This window comes from Astyanax mexicanus, chromosome 2 (assembly GCF_023375975.1).
Source record: "Astyanax mexicanus isolate ESR-SI-001 chromosome 2, AstMex3_surface, whole genome shotgun sequence".
Classification (NCBI taxonomy): Eukaryota; Metazoa; Chordata; class Actinopteri; order Characiformes; family Acestrorhamphidae; genus Astyanax; species Astyanax mexicanus.
Genome location: NC_064409.1, coordinates 18769085 through 18788784, shown reverse-complemented (window position 1 = coordinate 18788784; position 19700 = coordinate 18769085). Strand labels below are relative to the sequence as shown.

At 37.6% G+C, this 19700-nt stretch overlaps 1 protein-coding gene across 10 annotated transcripts in view; it reads left to right on the top strand.

The window, feature by feature from the left end:
* Positions 1 to 19700, top strand: part of celsr1a (cadherin EGF LAG seven-pass G-type receptor 1a) — a 140268-nt gene that overhangs the window by 108315 nt on the left and 12253 nt on the right. For all 10 annotated transcript variants that reach the window (XM_022671340.2, XM_022671339.2, XM_049473648.1 and 7 more), the window contains 14 exons: positions 98 to 272; positions 439 to 580; positions 5760 to 5880; positions 6011 to 6194; positions 6312 to 6413; positions 7774 to 7868; positions 8862 to 9071; positions 10205 to 10388; positions 10519 to 10662; positions 11211 to 11403; positions 13118 to 13285; positions 14582 to 14708; positions 14884 to 15084; positions 19403 to 19577. In XM_022671340.2, coding sequence (XP_022527061.2) covers positions 98 to 272; positions 439 to 580; positions 5760 to 5880; positions 6011 to 6194; positions 6312 to 6413; positions 7774 to 7868; positions 8862 to 9071; positions 10205 to 10388; positions 10519 to 10662; positions 11211 to 11403; positions 13118 to 13285; positions 14582 to 14708; positions 14884 to 15084; positions 19403 to 19577 — 2221 coding nt within the window. The remainder of the gene's footprint in view (positions 1 to 97; positions 273 to 438; positions 581 to 5759; positions 5881 to 6010; positions 6195 to 6311; positions 6414 to 7773; positions 7869 to 8861; positions 9072 to 10204; positions 10389 to 10518; positions 10663 to 11210; positions 11404 to 13117; positions 13286 to 14581; positions 14709 to 14883; positions 15085 to 19402; positions 19578 to 19700) is intronic.

Here is a 19700-nt window from a genome sequence, read left to right as displayed (position 1 = left end):
GGGTGTATAGATCTATATGTATTAGGGTACATATAGGTCTGCTTTGATCCATCATGGTTTGAGCTCGTTTGTATGCATGTGTGTGTGTGTGCTCTAGGGTGTGCGAATGGGGGAGACCTCCACCAACACAGCCAATGTCAACATGCAGCTGGGTCTGAAGATCCGCGTGGAGGAAGGCTGTGACCTGGCTCACCCCTGCGACTCCAACATCTGCCCTGAGAACAGCCAGTGCACGGACGAGTGGAGTGCACACACCTGCGTGTGTGAGCCAGGTACTGATCTGATCTGAGGCAGTACTGCTGTTTATAGGGGAAATGAGGGAATTCGTTTTGAAATCAGCTTATTTTCATGGGAACGTTCAGCTTCACTGTATTTACCACATTTATTTTCACTTTCAAATATCTCTCCTTCTCTCTCTTTTTCTCTCTCTCTCTGTAGGGTTCTTTGGTAAGAAGTGTGTGGACGCCTGTCTCCTGAACCCCTGTGAACACGTGTCCACATGCGTCCGAAAGCCAAGCTCCTCTCACGGCTATACCTGCGAGTGCGGTCAGAACTTCTACGGGCAGTACTGCGAGAACAAGTAAGAGTTTTTAACACAGTGATCAGTCCTCTTCTTCACTAGCATCAAACCTGTACAGCCACTTTTATGCACTATAAACAGGGTTAAGGGGTTACTTAGGTGTAGGCAGTGTTTATAGTGGCGTTTTGGATTGATTATTTAAATTAGGGAGGGATCAAACACTGCAGAACATTCCTTACTTTTAGTCATGTGACATGTCAGCATGCCGGTGCTTGCTCAGGCCTAATACCAAATTTACTTGTGTGTCATAAGTACTTACTGGAATAGTAACTTGAGTCATTATTCACTATATCCAATGACATTCAATAGACAAAGGGTTGGCTAAAAATCCTTGCACACTAGGCTGTGAAGCAGTGGAACTGACTTCTCATAAGTGCTAGTGCTCCAGCATTGTTATTCCAGTGATCTCATGTATGAAAACCATCAAATCCTCACAGCAATGTACTGTAATCTAGTGTCCATTGACTCAGCAAAAGCAGGTGTCTACAAACTTTCAGACAATTTGAGTGTATCAATATTTATAGATATAGATATGTCCAGAGAATTGTTTTTTTCCTAAAGGATTAAATGAGGTACACAATGTCACAATGCTAAAAAATACACTAGCAACATCCAGCCTAACCCTAGGGGGCACCTCAGCTTCCACTTGGCAACACCACAGCAACCACCTTAGACAACACATCAAACAACCTAGCATCACCCTAAGAACTACCGGTACTTATAATAGCTTCGAAACAATCCCCTAACAGCACTAATAGCATAGCAACTGTTTGTGACATTTGAACCTGTATTCCACAGTTATATTTGTTGTATAATTAATATCCATAATGGCTTTCAAAACTCAAGTGATAATATAATAGTGAAATAGTATAATAAATAATAAAATAGTGTGATATTTAGCTTGGCCTAAAACAGCTAAAAATAGCTTCTAGTTACCAGTTTGTGTTTAAATTTGTTTTATATTGTTAGTATATAAAAATTTAGCAAATATAAAATTGCAAAAAAAAATATTAATATCAAAAATGACTCCAAACTAGCGGTCTCTATATATGAGGATACACATTAATAGGATTTAACATGCTCATGTGTTCTCATATTGAAATTGAAATAATGTGATTTTCATTTTCATCTTTGACTCCACTGGGCACCGGCATTCCCCCCTGTGTGATTTATGACCCGTTGGAAATTATCCTGAGGCTGGTTATGAGTGTATTTATATGAATGTGTGTGTGTGTGTGTGTGTGTGTGTCATTGTCCTGGCTGTGGTCCACACAGCAGGGGGAAGTAGCACAGTTCAGAAGAGCACATGCCTACACATGCCCCCCCATTCTCCTTAGCACTGTAACCTCTAATGCACTGTTGCTGTTCTCATCTCTTTAGCGTCATTTCCAGTCATATGACCTAACCTAGCATACATTTTTAGGTGATACACCAGACATCTGTTTACACAGTATCTCCTTTCCCCTGAATTTATCAAGCCGAAATTAAACTTGAACTATACTCTGCTGTCTGGAGGGATGCTGTTGATCACAAATTCAGTACTTACAACCACTAAGTTTGCCATAAATGTACTGCTGCTGTCTATGTGTAGAAGTGGCTCAGTGGTAAGAGTTTACTAATAATCACATGGTTGTGGGTTGGATGCCCACAACTAATAAGCAGCCACTGTTGGTCCTTGGATTTACCCTAAGTTTACCACTGCCCTAGCAGCATGGAGGCTTTGTAATTGCCACTGTTTGGTTCTTGAATTTCATCTAACTTTATCGCTTGGATATAGTTCACATTGTTATAAGTTCAATGCCACTGTTAAGCCCACAAGTTTACACTAAATTCCATGCTCTTAACCACCAAGCATGACAGTGCTAAGTTATTGATCACATGGTTGTGGGTTCAATGCTCATGACCACTAAACTGCCACTATAGAGTTCTTGTGTTTACTCTAAATGTAATCCTGCGTTCAAGGACCATTGTATTTGTGGTTGCAGTTTGGGATATAGTTCACATTGTTATAGGTTCAATGCTCCTTAACAACAAGCTGCCACTGTTAAGCACACGAGTTTACACTAAAATTCAACAACTAAACACTGGTGGCTGTAAGTCATAGAGGCTTAGTGGTTAGAGTGTTAGGATTACATTCCCTCAACCACCAAGCATGACAGTGCTGAGTTTTTGATCCCATGGTTGGGGGTTTAATGACCACTAATATACCACTATTGAGCTCTTGAGTTTACCCTAAATCTAACACTACTTTCTACGACCAGTGGACTGGTGGTTGGAGTCTTGAGATATAGTTCACGTGGTTATAGGTTCAATGCCCCTTAACAATAAGTTGCCACTGTTAAGCCCATGAGTTTACACTAAATTTAACACTAGAGGTTCAGTGGTTAGAGTGTTGGGATTGCATACCCTCAACCACCAAGCATGACAGTGCTGAGTTATTGATCCCATGGTTGTGGGTTCAATACTCATGACCATTAAACCGCCACTATTGAGCCTTGTGACAGCAGTGGATTAGTGGTTGGAGCACTGGCTTATTGATCACTTGGTTGTAGGCTTGATGCCCATGAGCACAAACATGACACTAAATATTCTGTTTGGGACCTTGATTTTACTATAAAATGATGCTTGCTGTTTAGTGGAAGCATTAATTGGTTGTTGCAGTGCTAGAGTATGGTTCACATGGTTGTAGGTTTGATGCCCATTAACTGTAAGCTCCTACTATTGAACTCTTATGTTTACACTAAATTTAATACTGCTGGCTAAGAGCAGTAGAGGCTCAGTGGTTGGAGTGTTGGATCAATAATCACAAGGTTGTGGATTCCATAGTTGCTTTTAAACTGCCTTAAGCCCTAAATTTAAAACTTCTGGCAACAAGCAGTCGTGGCCCTCAAACAGAAGTGAGTTATACATGGACATTGATTCTTTACAGTGTCTGAAAGTATGAGGTTTTATTTCTCCTCAGTGGCTGTTGTTTAAAGAGTGGATAACTACAGGGGCAGTTAGCATGTCAGCACTGAAGCCTCTTTGCTACCATATTAGGAGCTGCAGGAGCATGAAAGACCCTAAACTAAAGCACTGGCTATGGACTGCAGATTAGGATGTTATGAGCTTTTCTCTGTGGGTGGGTTTGCTCCTAAAGGAAGCTTCAACTGAAACATTTAAGTATGTTATCACTTAGGGAGGGCTTGGGTAAATGGCACAAGCACACTCTGTGTGGGGTATGTATTTGCCTTACCAGTGTGTGAGTGAATGCACTGTCTCAGACATGCAAGAATGTTTTTGTTCAAATTGTCCCAAAATAACTTAACCTCATAGACGCTACAAAACCACCCATCATTCTAGACTGAAATTATCTTCTTCTGTAGCCTAGAACCACCAAGCTGAGGAGGATAAACTAGCACAAATGTTACTAATCTACCTACATACCTGTCTACTTGAGTTTCTGAATCAGTTTCTCTGATTTTGCTATTTATAGGTATATGTTTGAGTAATAAGAAAATTGTTTTATTTTTTAAACTATGGACAACATATCTCCCAAATTCCAAATTAAAATAGTCATTTTATTTGCAGAAAATTAGAAATTACTGAAATAAAAAAAGACTCATAGCTTTCAGAAATTAAATAATGCAAAGAAAACAAGTTCATATTCATAAAGTTTTAAGAGTTCAGAAATCAATATTTGGTGAAATAACCCTGTTTTTAAATCACAGTTTTCATGCATCTTGGCATGTTATCATTCTCTCCTCCACCAGTCTTACACACTGCTTTTGGATAACTTTCTGCTTATTTACTGACCTACCTACCCTCTTGTGTACCTAATTGCCAGCCTCTTTATCTACGTCCAACCTACCTAATTGTCTGCCTACCTGACTGTCTACTACCCAAACGACTTATTTTTCTACTTGCCTTTCTACCTACTTACCTATTTACCTACTTACCTACCTGTTTACCTACCCACGTGCCAACTTATAATTTTTTAAATCTACATACCTATGTACCTGCCTACTCACCCAGCTACCTACCTATTTACCAGCCTGCCTACTTGCTTACTTGCCTACCAGCCTATATATCAACCTTCCTCTACATCTTTCTATGTAAATATTGCTCTATCTAGGCCTACTTACCTGTCTATCTACCTATCTATCGACCTATATATCAACTTACACATATACTTTCCGTATTTTTTACACTATAAGACACACTTAAAATCCTTTACTTTTCCCAAAAATCATCAGTGCGCCTTATAATCAAGTACACCTTATGTATGAATTTTATCAGTCAGGTTGTAAGGAGCAGTAAAGCCACTCTGCAGAAGTACAGAGTTATGCAGGAGTTTCAGCTAAGTGCTAGCGGTTAGCCGCTAATGCTCCAGTTTTAGTGGAAATCTGGAAATCTAAGCTTACTGTAAATAAACAGAAATGCTTTACTCACCAAAATAAACAGTTTTTTAAGGGAAAAATCTTTGTAGATGAACAACCAGCGCTCGTTTGACTTGTCTGACTGTTCTGAAATTATTTATTTTTAATTTTTTTAAGAATTACAGTTTTGTTTACTTAACTTTAAGTTTAGCTTTACAGGATTAGAGACCTGATGAATTATAAGTAAAATATGGCTACACTCCTGTTTCTCACCACTGTTCTTAATAAAAATGAGCTTTATAGTATGAAAAATACAGTATATACTTACCTCTCTGTCTGCCTGTTTAACTATCTATCTACCCACCTATACACCAAACTACCTATCTACCCAACTCTTTATCTTCCTGCCTTCCTTTATCTATCTACCTGTAGACACACCACTTATTAAATTCAATATTTCCTGCTCCAAAATGCCACTGAATCTTACACAGTACGAGCACAGTGACCCTCCTCTTCTGTCTATCCCAAGCTGATCAGCTAAGCTAGTTGGTGCCAGTGTGTTTTCCATTAACTAGCGGTGAGTGTTCGATTATATAATAGTACCATTTCAGATAAGATCCTGCTTCACCTACTTACTTACCCTAATACAGAACACCTGATAAAGCAGCTGCAGGTTTTCAGGAGCATCTGTCTGGGTTGGAGCCTCTGTACAAATAAAGATGTACAGAGCTTGTACTAAAAAGTCCTGAAAGATTATGGTCAGCTTATCTAAATAAGATGCAGCTGTGAGCTCACTTCTCTGTGTGTCTGTGCTCCATCAGGGTGGAGAAGCCGTGCCCCAGGGGCTGGTGGGGCAGCCCGATGTGCGGACCCTGCGACTGCGACGTCAACAAAGGCTTCAATCCAGACTGCAACAAGACCACTGGAGAGTGTCGATGCAAGGTACACTGGTTATACACCATATGGCTCTTTAAATGGCTGTTTTAATTATTTTGTCCTATATTTTTAGCTTGTTTTATGCCTAAAGTCAGATATTTAATATCATAGTTATTTACCATTGCCTTCCTCACAGGACAACTATTACCGGCCCAAAGGCAGTGACACCTGTTACCCGTGTGACTGCTTCTTCACCGGCGCCAGCTCCAGAACCTGTGACCCGCACACTGGGCAGTGCCCCTGCAAGGCGGGTGTGATCGGCCGACAGTGTAACCGCTGTGACAACCCCTTTGCTGAAGTTACCTCCACTGGTTGTGAGGGTATGTGTGTTGCGTCATTATTACCTACCTGAATTAAAACATGTAGCTTGTTTAAGAGTATTTGTATTTGTACTAAGAGTACATAGAGCTTAAATGTACTTTGTCTCTGTCCTGCAGTTGTTTATGAGGGCTGCCCCAAGGCCTTTGATGCTGAAATCTGGTGGCCCAGGACCAAATTTGGCCGTCCAGTTGCTATCAACTGCCCCAAGGGATCTATTGGTGAGTGCTTTGGTGCGGGCTTTTTTCTACAAAGAGCTGAAGAGTTTTTGATGTCTACTGTTATACAGTGTATACAGTGAATGTGTGCTATGCTATACATCAGGGGTCGGAAATTAAGTTTGGCCGTGTGCCAGATATTTAAGCGTGCCACAAAAAAAAAAATCTGTTTTGGAAAACAAAGTGTAATGGAATGGAGACCGCAGCCCAGAGGGTTGTTGAACCCAATTGCAGAACAGTTGATCTCAAAACAGGTAAACCCAAGAAAAATAAATTAATTAATTTTCACAACGTGAACTCATCTTGCATTATACCCTCTGCAATTTTGTAAGGAAGTCTTCTAAGGTGTGCAATCACTGATAAATACATACGTTTACCAATGTTTTCCTTCTTCTTAAAGTTTGGATGGTTCGCTTCAAGCTTAGATATATAGTTGGTTAGATTTGACAATTTAGGCTGTGGAGCGGCGGCACATTTTAAGAGGCATTTCAGCATTTGTTTCAAACCTTATAAAAGGTGGCTCACATCTAAAATCTAACCCAACTATAATTGGACAGTTTTAGCATTTCTCATACATATCAGTGTCACTGTAGGGCTGAAAACCAGAACATATTTGTCCAAGAACCCCTTTGTTGGGAGAAGTTATTGATCACTCATAAAAGGCTATAAGCTGCATTATAACCAGTAGAGCCCTGTGAGTCTGAATACACACATTTTGTTACACATTTCAGTGTTAAATCTCCTTTTTTGCAACTTTGGCACACTGATAGAGCTGTTATTGACCATGGCTCAGACCTGTTGCCTTAGCTTTTAGCCCCTCTGCTTTGCCATGCTCTTCTATGCTCTTATTTATCCCACCAACCCTTTTCACTGAACCCTCACACTGGCACAGCCCTGCCATTAGCTCCTTTCATTGGGCGGGTAAACGAATGTTAATGAGGCCTTGTCTCCTGAGGGATCCGTTGGCTAAACACAGCGTATTGTAAAGGGTGGGCTTGGCAAGGTTTGCACAGAGTCACATTCACCCCAGAGCCAGTAAATGACCTCTGTGGACGATGGGCCTCAGCTAAGGCTACTGTTCTGTTAGAAAAGTCACACAAGTATTCCTGGCAGTGCTGAGCTGGAAGAGCTGGAAGAGCACTGACCTGATATCATTTGGGCTCCTTTCCACCCTGAGTGCCTCAGTTACTCAGCCTCCTCTGGGTTTTCTTTGTCTTTGTGTGGTTCATCCCTCTCCTGTAGGCCTTCTGCACTAATTAAGGAACAAAATGTCATTACCTCCACATCAGGACTGTGCAAGAGAACATTTAATTAGGACTCTGTTGAGTTTCTGATCTGTTTTCTTCTGTTTGCTCTATTAAAGGCACTGCCGTCAGACACTGCAGCGATGAGAACGGCTGGCTGCCTCCCGAACTCTTCAACTGCACCACCGTCACTTTCTCCCACCTGAAGAAACTGGTACTGTATTGACATAGTTTAACATTGTTTTTTTTTTCACAGCAAATAATATATTATTTTATATATTTTATATAATATACATTATTTTTCTCCTATACATTCTAGATATACCAGACATTTTTGTTGTTTTATTTTCTATAACATTTCTCTAGTTGTATTTAGTTTAAAAACTATTTTTAACTAGACAAAATATATTTTATGTAATGTGTCTAGCTGTACAATATTTATTTTACAAAATTAGGACTACAAAAAATTATGTTGTATTTAATGTTTCTTCAGTTGTACATAGTTTAGACATTTGTTAATTGTTTAAAATTTGTAACTAGGAAACAAACTGGTACTGTATTGACATAGCAAAACATTTTTTTTTCACAGCAGATAATATATTATTTAATATTGTATAATGTACATGATGTTTCTCCTACACATTCTAGACATATCAGACATTTAATATATCTCCACAAATGTGAAGTTATTTTTGTTTTATTTTACATCATATTTTTCTAGTTGTACAATGTTAAAAGACTAATTTATACTAGAATAAAAAAAATAAACTTTTTTTAAACTGTACTTTTTAATACTATATATTTTTATATTTTTGTATACTATGATTTTATACTATAGTTTCTAGATATTTTATCATATTCAGATTATAACTAGCAAACTGTTTTTAATTCACTTGAAAATTTTAACTTTTACTACAGAAAATTACTCACAGTAACTAAAAGGTCTGTAAACAAGCTAAATTAGCCTTTACTATTCTCACAAAATGTGTAATATTAACTATTAATATTAACTGACAACATTTTGGACACATTTTTTTCTAATGTTACACGAATGTTCTTCAACATTTGTCCATTTTTCAGGCATTTTTAGGCCAGATGTCATTCAATGTCATACAGAAGCTTAGATGATCAAACTCTGGAACTATCGCAGTAGATCTTGCCACTGATTGTGCTGCCCTCTCTCTTTCCGTTCCTCTCTGTGCTGCAGAATGAAGAGATGCATCGTAACGAGTCCAGAATGGACGGACAGAAGTCGAAGGACATTGCCCAAATGCTCCACAATGCCACCATCCAGACCAAGTCCTTCTATGGCAACGACGTGAAAACAGCCTTCCACCTGATCTCCCGGGTCCTGCAGTACGAGAGCCAGCAGCAGGGCTTCGATCTGGCTGCCATGAAGGACGCCAACTTCAACGAGGTTTGACCCTTCTCCCCACCATCAACCATAACCAAACATGAGTTAATATTGTATTGTGCTAATCAGCCAGTTTCACTGAGTTAGTTTTTCTTACTCCTCCTGCTTACTCTATGGGCTTTTGTTTCTCTTATGAGAAATGATTGCCTGAGTTAGTTTAGCCCATAGTTAATGATTAGATGATGGGGAAAGTGTGACTCATAGATGTAGATCATTTATAAATCCAGTTTAGCTTGTTCTGCTGCTGATTCTCACTTTCCACTAGAAAACATTCTAAGTTGTCTAGTACATAAGTCCTGTATGCTGATTAACATGTAATCTACTAGACAAATCACAAAGTCAGCATATTTATATAGTTAAAACAGCTTGGCCAAGTCCTGAACAAGTATGTTTGGCATATAAATAAGTAATGCATATAATGCTGCGCTGAGCCAATGAGATAATGATGTGTTTATTATGGGAATTCATGTCCTCTTAGCTGTGGACACTAGAATAGATTTTCTTATGTGCAGGCCGCTCACTGTATGGTTTAATGTCTGGGAACTTGGTGCATTCAGACTTTTGAATAACACTGTAAGCACCTTTAAGTTGAATTTACTTCAAATTTGAGCAAACTGGTTGCCTTAAAACGTTAAGTAATAAGTAATACGAACTTAGGTTAGCATAACTTAAAGCATAAAGTTATTAAAACTAAAGGGGAAGTTGATTTAACTTTTTAATTTTTGTTACACTGTGAGGCCGGAAAAGTTAAAATTACTTGAGTTTACCTTTTAAGGCAACTGGTTTGTTTTTAGGTAATGGAAAATTAACTTAAGTTAGCATAAATTAAAACATCAAATTATTACAACAAAATATATATATATATTAATGGGTGGCAGAAACTGGAGGACACACCCATAATGCAAATAGTTGACTCAACACAAAGGTCTCCAAGTCAGTTAACTCATTTTTGTGTTTAGTATTCTATGTTTCCTTACTTTGCTTTTGAGTTTTGAAAAATCAGCTTAACAGTGTGTAAGTGGATCAGACACAGCAGTGCTGCTGGAGTTTTTAAACACAGTTTCCACTCCCTGTTCACTATATTAAATGCTTTATGCTCTATTGCTTAAGTAACCTGCATGTTTGGATCTTCATAGCACATTGTGAAGGCGGGCAGTGCCATCCTGGACCCCAGCAATAAAGATCATTGGGATCACATCCAGAGAACAGATGGCGGGACCGCCCACCTGCTGAGGAACTTTGAGGAGTATGCCAACACTGTGGCTCGCAATATGAGGAAGACCTACCTCAAACCTTTCACCATCGTCACACACAACATGAGTGAGTCACAGCTGATTATCTGATTATATGTTCTGGATGCCAGTACTGTAATTAATTATTTTGAGTTTTTACTATTATTAAAAATAATTGTTAAGTTTATTCATTTATTTCATTTGTATCTTCCTTATAGTTTTGGCTGTGGATTACCTCGACTCCTCCAGTCCAGAGGAGGCAAAGATGCCTCACTTCCAGAAGATCAAAGAGGAATATCCCAAAGACCTGAAATCATCAGTCCTGTTTCCAGAGTTTAACTACAGACCCACAGATTTCAGAGGTAATATATACACTAATGTACAACTCAGGAAAAAAAAACGAGAGAACTTCAGTTTTTAAATCAGTTTTTCTGATTGTGTTATTTATAGGTGTATGTTTGAGTAAAATGAACATTGTTGTTTTATTCTATAAACTACTGATGGTGGAATAACCCTTGTTTTTAATCACAGTTTTCATGCATCTTGGCATGTTCTCCTCCACCAGTCTTACACACTGTTTTTGGATAACTTTATGCCACTCCTAGTGCAAAAATTCAAGTAGTTCAGCTTGGTTTGATGGCTTGTGATCATTCATCTTCCTCTTGATTATATTCCAGAGGTTTTCAATTTGGTAAAATCAAAGAAACTCATCATTTTTAAGTGGTCTCTTATTTTGTTCCAGAGCTGTACAGTTAATGCCGCAGTTTGTTGGTGCACACCTGTTTACTGCTATTTTTACACATGTAATTTAACCAGGTATAAACAATCTGTTGCACATGACTGAATATGCTGGAGACCTACTGTATGTATATACCTCTAAAACCTGTATGTAAACCTTTCTTATACCCAGTTTTCAGTGCAGCAACTGCAACAGAGAAGCCAGCAGTTCAGACTACCTCAAATGAGGAAGACCACTCTGAGGTCCAGAGGAGCAGGAGACAGGCTGAGGGTCCTCCTCCTTTCCCTGTGGCCGCGGTCATCGTCTACCGCTCTCTGGGGCAGCTGCTGCCTGAGCGCTTTGACCCTGACCGCCGCAGTCTCAGGTACAATTCCATTCTGAACTCTTTCGCCATCACACTAAATTCTTGTATCACCATAGTAGTTATATGTGTATATAATTTAAACTGATCTTTGCATTTGGTACACATTTTTATCATGAATGAACTTAAGGAAATACTCCAACTGCTGTATGCAGTATACTTATAATTGGGCCCTTCCAACAATAAAAACATACATCATCTATTTCTCCCTTTTGGAAGAAATCTTTTTTTTTTTTACTCTCCAAAAACTAAAAAGTGTTTTTTAGACATATATTTTATTAATTATGAAGAAAAAAAGTAAAATAAAACCTTAATCTAAGTTAAAATAACTCCTAAAAGGTAGAAATGGTTGATATGTTTTTTTTTTATTGAAAGGGCCCATTATTGGCAATAAATAAATTAGAAATACTTCAGATATTTGGCCAAACATGGCAAATTAATGTTTTTTGGGATTTTGATGAATAGCAAAATATTTTTTTGATGACTTAATAAAAATCTCAACTAGCTATCATGTTAAACGTTCAATAAAAAAATGTAAACACACACTTTTGTAATTGCTTTTTATATAGAAAGACAAAATACATTTAGCCCATGTAATTTATGTAGTGGTAAAAAAGTAGAAAAATAAATGAAAACTGGCAAAAAAAAAAGGTTAAAACCATGTTAAACATTTTTTCATTTTATTTTGGCCAGAAATGTCTATTTCGATGTATCCCTAAAATGAAAAATAAATAATAAATAACTTTTTGGTGAACTTTTGTACATTCCAAAGAAATAAATTTGTGTAGACATATATTTCTTTACAAAAAGGTACATTTTTATGTATCCCTAAAATAAAAAATAACTATGCAAAAATGTTATTGATCAACACATTTTTTGTCATTATTGATCATTTTTACATCATCTTGAAAATATATATATATATATATTCAGTCCAATATTTCATTATATTTTAGATCATATAAATTTATGAATAGGAGAATACACTGTACTCTGTACTGTACTCTGATAAATGCTGCCAGCATTTTATTCACTTTTTACATCATTAAACTTTACTCTGCTGTCGTCATCCTGCTGATTTAAATTGACCCCTACCAGTTCCTGACCACTCTCTGTAGCTCCACTGACCAGCACAGCTGAACACACTGGCCTGTATCTTCAGTAAACACCGACAGCTCTGGGGTTTAAACCCTCTTCATCCCGGTCAGAGCGCTCAGCCTAATTACAACATACCATTCACATGATACCCAAACTTTAGCGGCGGTTTGTTTTTATGAGGCCAACGTGTCCAAATATTTACGACAGCTGCTATTAGACAGCTGTGCCTACTGATACTGAACACTGTACCTTATTGTGAGAGCGTTTGGCCAGTTGCCAGGCAACATGGAGCATCTAAGCGGGTGTGTTTAGGGCATCAGTGTCACCATCTTTCTATTATGGGCTCTCTTTCCTGACTCAGCCTACTATTCTGTCATTGCTTTATCTGTCCCTTAGCGACTTCTGTTATCTGTGTTTTCACCTAAACTGATGTGTTTCTGTGTATTTGAATATTTTGCTTAAATTCTTTTGCACACACGCACATATTATATCCTAATTTAATATTTAGCAAAATGATTAAATGCAGAATATGTAAATGTATTTTTTCCAGTATGTTAAATAAATAAATACAATTAATAAAGAAATTTTGTCTACAATTTACAATCAACTTTCTCCACAGACTGCCCATCCGGCCAGTCATCAACACTCCCATCGTCAGCACTACGGTACACAGCGAAGGCCAGCCCCTCTCCATGCCTCTGGAGCGACCAATCACACTCGACTACACACTGCTGGAGACAGAAGAGCGGTCCAAACCTGTGTGTGTGTTCTGGAACCACTCCATCGCGTGAGTCCCTGCAAACCCTCCACCACCACACACATCCAAACACCTACCATTACTTATACACTAATGATATAAAAACATTGGTGGTATATATTACTAATAATACTGCTTCTAATAACAGTATTATAATTAGTCATGCAGTTTAAAACGGTTAAAAGAGAGGAACAGTTTAGCATATTTTACCTATGTTTTATAACCAAAAACAGACAGCAATGAATAAAAACAAGGTAAACTTGAAATAAACGATTGGTGAATAAGCAGTAATAAAACTAATCATAAACGAGTCATAAAGTATAAAAAAAGGGTTACAAGGCATAATAAACTAAGTTTTAGTAATTTTTGTATTTTTGCGTTAACAGTAATAAAGTTTAAAGGTTAAATAAAAGGGTTAAATATTTGTTTTATAAATAAAGTAGCAGTAAAAAAATAAAGGCATAATAAACTAAATAAATTTTTTAGCAATTATTTTAGTATTTTTTATTTTTGCATTAGCAGTAATAAAGTTTAAAATTTAAATAAAAAGAGTTCAATTTTAGTTTAAGACATAAAGATTTATAAATAAAGAGAGGCAGTAATTAAGAAAGGCGTCATAAACTAAATTCATTTTTTTTAGCAATTATTTTAGTCATTTTTGTATTTTTGCATTAACAGTAATAAAGGTTAAAGGTTAAATACAGGTAAAATAAAAAGGGTTACATTTTAGTAATTGTAATGATTTTTGCCTAGGGTTTAAAAATAAAGAGTAATGAATAAACAGTCATTAATGAAAACTTAATAAAGTAGATTAATACTATTGAAAATATTAATTTTGCAATTGTTTTAGTAATTCAACTTTTTTAAGTGTCTCAGTTCATTGATATTTACAACATTCTTAAGCATTAACACTTAGCAGTAATAATGCTTAATAATTGATTAAATATTGTCATTTAATAATTAGTTGAGACATTATTTAACCCTTTAACAATGTTTATTATTTTGTTGAAGTGATGTTTATGGCCTTTATTTTGTAGTGTTGCCATATGTATATTTTTTGGTGGTAGTGGTGTAGCATCTTACATAACAATAAAAAAAACACCCTGTAAAAAGAATAGCATTAGATTCCTTGGCTAACACCAACACACCAAATAATAATACTGCTACGTTCCTTAATTTGGATGTAAATTTATTTCTTTGGTTAAGAGAAACAGACAAACAGCATAAATGTACTGAACATTCATTAGAGATCTGTGTGTGGAACCGTGACCTGCTCTATAGTAAACCAGACTCATATCTCTGTGTTTCTGTGTGTGTGTGTTTCAGGATCGGAGGGACCGGAGGCTGGTCCTCTAAAGGTTGTGAACTTGTCTCCAGAAACAAAACCCACATCAGCTGCCAGTGTAACCACATGACCAGCTTCGCCGTGCTCATGGACATCTCCAAGAGAGAGGTACCAGCAAAGGCCACTTCGCCACTTAACCTTTCACTAGTGTTCAGCTAGCTTTAGTCCTCCAACACTCACCCAGGAGGATAAATATTTGGCTGGGGGGAGTATTAGTGTATTAAACATGTTCACCTCACATCTAAACAGTAACTCTCTCTCTCTTTTTCTCTCTCTCTCTTAGCATGGAGATGTGTTGCCCCTGAAGATAGTAACCTACACCACGGTTTCAGCCTCGTTGTTGGCTCTGCTGATCACCTTCATCCTGTTGGCCATCCTGCGAAAGCTCCGCTCCAACCTGCACAGCATCCACAAGAACCTGGTGGCGGCGCTCTTCTTCTCCGAACTCGTTTTCCTCATCGGCATCAACCAGACGGACAACCCGGTGAGCCCCTCTGCTTTAGTTACCACTGTAATGTTTGTTATAAAAACATACTATAGATGTGGACTCCACCTTCAATGGTGTCCCGTGATATATGTCATCAGTGTGCTTCTGTGACTAACCCAGCAAAGCCAAATAAACAAAGTTGTCTAGTAAGAAGGTTTTCCCAGGAGATTTTCTGGCCATGTCACATGTGTTTCTGACAGCATTTGCTGTATACCTCAATGCAAAGCTGCTAATAATGCTGATACAAAAACTACTGCCAACATGGAGAAGATTTAGAGCAGCAAACTTACTGTCGTCTTTATCTACCCAATCCAAAAGTCTTGTTTTAAAAATACTTTTATACATACTTGTTGTGTAATTACACAATATTAAACAAATATCACAATATTTCAGGTTATTTTTGCAATAACTATGTTCTTGGCAATATGAAAAAAAATGCTAATGTGTTTTATTATTTTTAAGGATATACTACTGCAACAAAATAAATGTAAAATTTAATTAATATAAGTACAACAGCTTTAAACATTAAGCAGAAACAAAAAAATATATAGACTTTTCTCTATATTGTGTATACTAGTACATTAACATGACTTACATAAACATCTATGAAATAAATTCGGAAAAAAATGGCATGGTCATTGTCAAGGCAGGGGGCGAATGTCCTTAAGGCAGCCACCATATCTACATATTGCCGTGAAAGCCCTGTTAAATGCATGCATATAAACTGAAAAAAAAAAAAAAAAACAGTTCCAAAAAAATATACTATGATATGGATTTCCTTTTTGATATTACTGTGCCATAATATACAGCTCAGTCCACTTAAAAATGATGAGATTCTTTGATTTTACCAAATTGAAAATCTTTGGAATATAATCAAGAGGAAGATGGATGATCACAAGCCATCAAACTAAGCTGATTTGCTTGAATTTTTGCACCAGGAGTGCAGGCATAAACATATCCAAAAGCAATGTGTAAGACTGGTGGAGTAGAACATGCCAAGATGCATGAAAACTGTGATTAAAAAACAGGGTTATCCCAAATATTGATTTCTGAACTTATTTTCATTTTGTCTGTAGTTTATAGAATAAAACAACAATGTTCATTTTACTCAAACATATACCTATAAATAGCAAAATCAGAGAAACTGATTCAGAAACTGATTTTTTCCAGAGCTGTTTTTGGTACAGTACAATGTGGCACAACGCTATTTATCAGAGATCCATAAATACAACAAATAAAACATGCAGAGTGTTGCTTTAAGTCAGTTTTATTTACTTTACCTGTCAATAGTTATAATGTTACAGCTGATCAGTGCACAGGCTGTGTGAGATTGCTAAAAGCCTGACTTTACATATTTTTCTTTGCGAAGCCCCTTTAAGAAGCCTTTGTTCACTTAGAGTTTAGGAGCCAGAAACAGTAATTGTATCCTCATGCTTTTATTTTATTTATAGAAAGAGTAGTTCTCAAATTGAAGATTTTGGAGACTTCTAGTTTGGCATGTTCTAGTTAGAGGGACACTTTTGGTTAGTTTGGTTTTAACACTGTCTTACTCTCTGCCCGTTCCCGTTGTGAAGCAGCAGTAATTACATGTTTAGACTTTAATTAGGAGCTGTGTAGTGATGGGTTAGGCCACACTGAAGCCTGTTGACAAATGGCTGGGAATAACCTGGAGCATCTATTTACATTCTCGTGATTCACCGCCGAATAGGAAGGAGCCATTTCATTGGTACACATAGAATCCCTGTAATTATACTTTTGGCCCTCATACACACCCACCCACACAAACTGTTCACAATGTTCATGCCTGGAAGGCTGACTGGATTAAGACTGGGTTTCGAGCTATAGAGTGAATTTCTGTTAGGTATAAAGCTCTGAGTTGTTGGCCCCAGGCAGAAGAAGTCTGTAAACTGACAGGAGCTAAGCTGTCATGAATAGATGCTAAAGCACCTCAGATATCCTGTAATATAGGTTAGATTAGATGACATGTATCAGCAAATTGATTGAGCACTCGTGCTGGATTCGAGATTGAAGAGGATGTCAGTTTGCCAATGAGTAACACAATACACATAAACCACAAGTTTACTGAATATTCCAGAGAGTTTTAAGGCTGTACCTCTGCTCTAGTGTTTGGAGAAAACCTTCTTTATGCAGTTCTTTTTCAGCCCTTGAGGCAGTCACTTTTTAAGGCTTTTAGGTGCAGGTTAATGAATGGATCAGGGGGATCTGTAGAAGAATTACTAGGAGAAAAGCACAGTAATAATGTTTACCCACTATTAGTAGTAATGCTTTTTTAATAGTTACTAAAAAAAGTGAGGTCTAGTGTGACGTTTCCACAATCAGTGATGGTTTGGAGAGACATGGCATCTTCTGGTGTTGCTCCCCTGTGTTTTATTATATCAAGTCCAAAATCAGTGCAGTGTTTTTCCAGAAAATCCCTCTGCTGATAACTTTTATTAAGATGTGGATTTCATTTTCCAGCAGGACTTGGCCCACAGTGCCAAAAGTACCATTTGGTCTTATGTAATATTCCAATTTTCTGAGACACTGATCTTTGAGACACTGATATGTATATATATATATATATATACTAAAATATATTTGTGGAGCCAGTTTCTTGCTATTTTAATATTTTTACAGCAAAAGTCACATGATAGCAGTACGTAGATTAATAACAAAGTGTTACCTCAGTAAAAAGCTTTGAAACCCCCACAGCTGTATATGTTTTGAGGTGTAATCTTGTAAGTGAGTTTGAACAGCCTTGGTCAGTGGGTCAACATGCTCATAACAAGGGGACTTGAATTATGGGACTTGGAGTTAGGTCTGATAGTGGGTGCCAGATGAATGAGACGTTTCATTTCTGAAGTTGAAGTCTAAGAAACATTTTTAAAAGAACCAACCTTTGCTGCTCTAGGTGACTGGGTCACTGTAAGGTATTCCTGTTTTGCAGTGGTCAGTACTTACCAACAGTGAAGCACCTTTGGCTCATTAATGCTCATGGAGGACCAACCTCACAACGTTTTTGTGAAACAAGAGTGATGGGCAGGTTTATGTATTATTAGAGTTAGTCCCGAGGCTGTGGAGCCACACTTTGTAGTCTAAGTGCCCCCCCTCACCCTGTGACCTCACCCTGTGGGGCTTTACCACAGAGACAAGCTGGGACTGGTGTTTATTGGGAGGCACACACACTGTGTAATTTTGAACAAAAAGACATGATCCGCCTTTCAGATATTGGTATTGAGCTCACACCCAGTTTTGTAACCATATAATAAGTTAAATTTGCCGTTAAATTGTGTTTTGTGTGTGTGTGTGTGTGTGTTTGGGGAATGCTGTTGGCCAAAGTCATATGTAGATCTGTACTCAGTACTGGCTGCAGAAGATTTAGATCCTCTAATCCAACATCGAAAACGTATACACACTCTTTTCTTATTTTCTTTCTCCCTTTTTTTCTGTATTTCAGATTTGTAATACATTTATATGCAAACAATATTGTTGTAAACCATCTTCACAGAAATCTTGTAATAAGACAAAATACCAACATAAAAAACATTATTGAGGAGGGTAGCACGTAGGCAGTCATTCGAGTAGGCACTCAAAGAAAGTACTGCAAGAGTGTAAAGAACATGAACATTATAAGACAACTCTAGCAGACCTGGCTATAACAGTCTAACTACTAAAGGGAGATAGCCAGAAGGTAAAAGACATAAATAAATAAATAAATATTATAATTTTCCCCAAAAATCATTAGTGCGCCTTATAATCCAGTGCACCTTATGTATGAATTCTGCCAGTCAGAATGTAAGGAGCAGGAAACCTACTCTGCTAAAGTGCACTGTTATATAGTTTCAGTTTATTTCTTCAGCACCGAGACTCGAGATTGCAGCAGTATTAGCATTAGCTCTTTTGTCTTAAGTGAGTATTATTGGCCTGTAGCATGCTGCTAACCCCAGCTAGCACTGCTGGAGCATTAGCCACCAACCACGCTAAGCTCTAGCTCTTTCGCCATTCAGAGGTGAGTATTATCAGCCTGTAGACTGTGTGTTTACCTTGTTAAAACAAGCTAAGTGGGCTTGCCTTAGTAAAAATCTACAAAGTTTACTGTAAATAAGCGGAAGTACTTTACTCGCCCAAATAAACAGGAGAGAAATCTGTGTAGTCTAATATCTTGCGCTCATTTGATTTTTTTTTTTTTTTAAGAATTACAGTTATTGCACAGCCTTATAGTGCAATATTTTTTTTTCTCATTTTTTCTTTCTCAATAATAAGTCTAGTTTAACAAATATTGTGTTGTCTCTTCTCTCCTTCTCTCTCTCTGCAGTTTGTGTGTACGGTGATAGCGATTCTACTGCACTTCTTCTACATGTGTACGTTTGCCTGGATGTTTGTGGAGGGGCTACACATTTACCGCATGCTGACTGAGATGCGCAACATCAACCACGGCCACATGCGCTTTTACTACGCCATCGGCTGGGGCATCCCTGCTATTATCACAGGTCAGTGACACAAACACACTCACGCACACATTCACACACTCACACACTCACACAGACATGAAATATTTTGACGCACTCTTCTGTTATTGATTAGCACAGGTTGGTGGATGGCGCTCTCTCCCC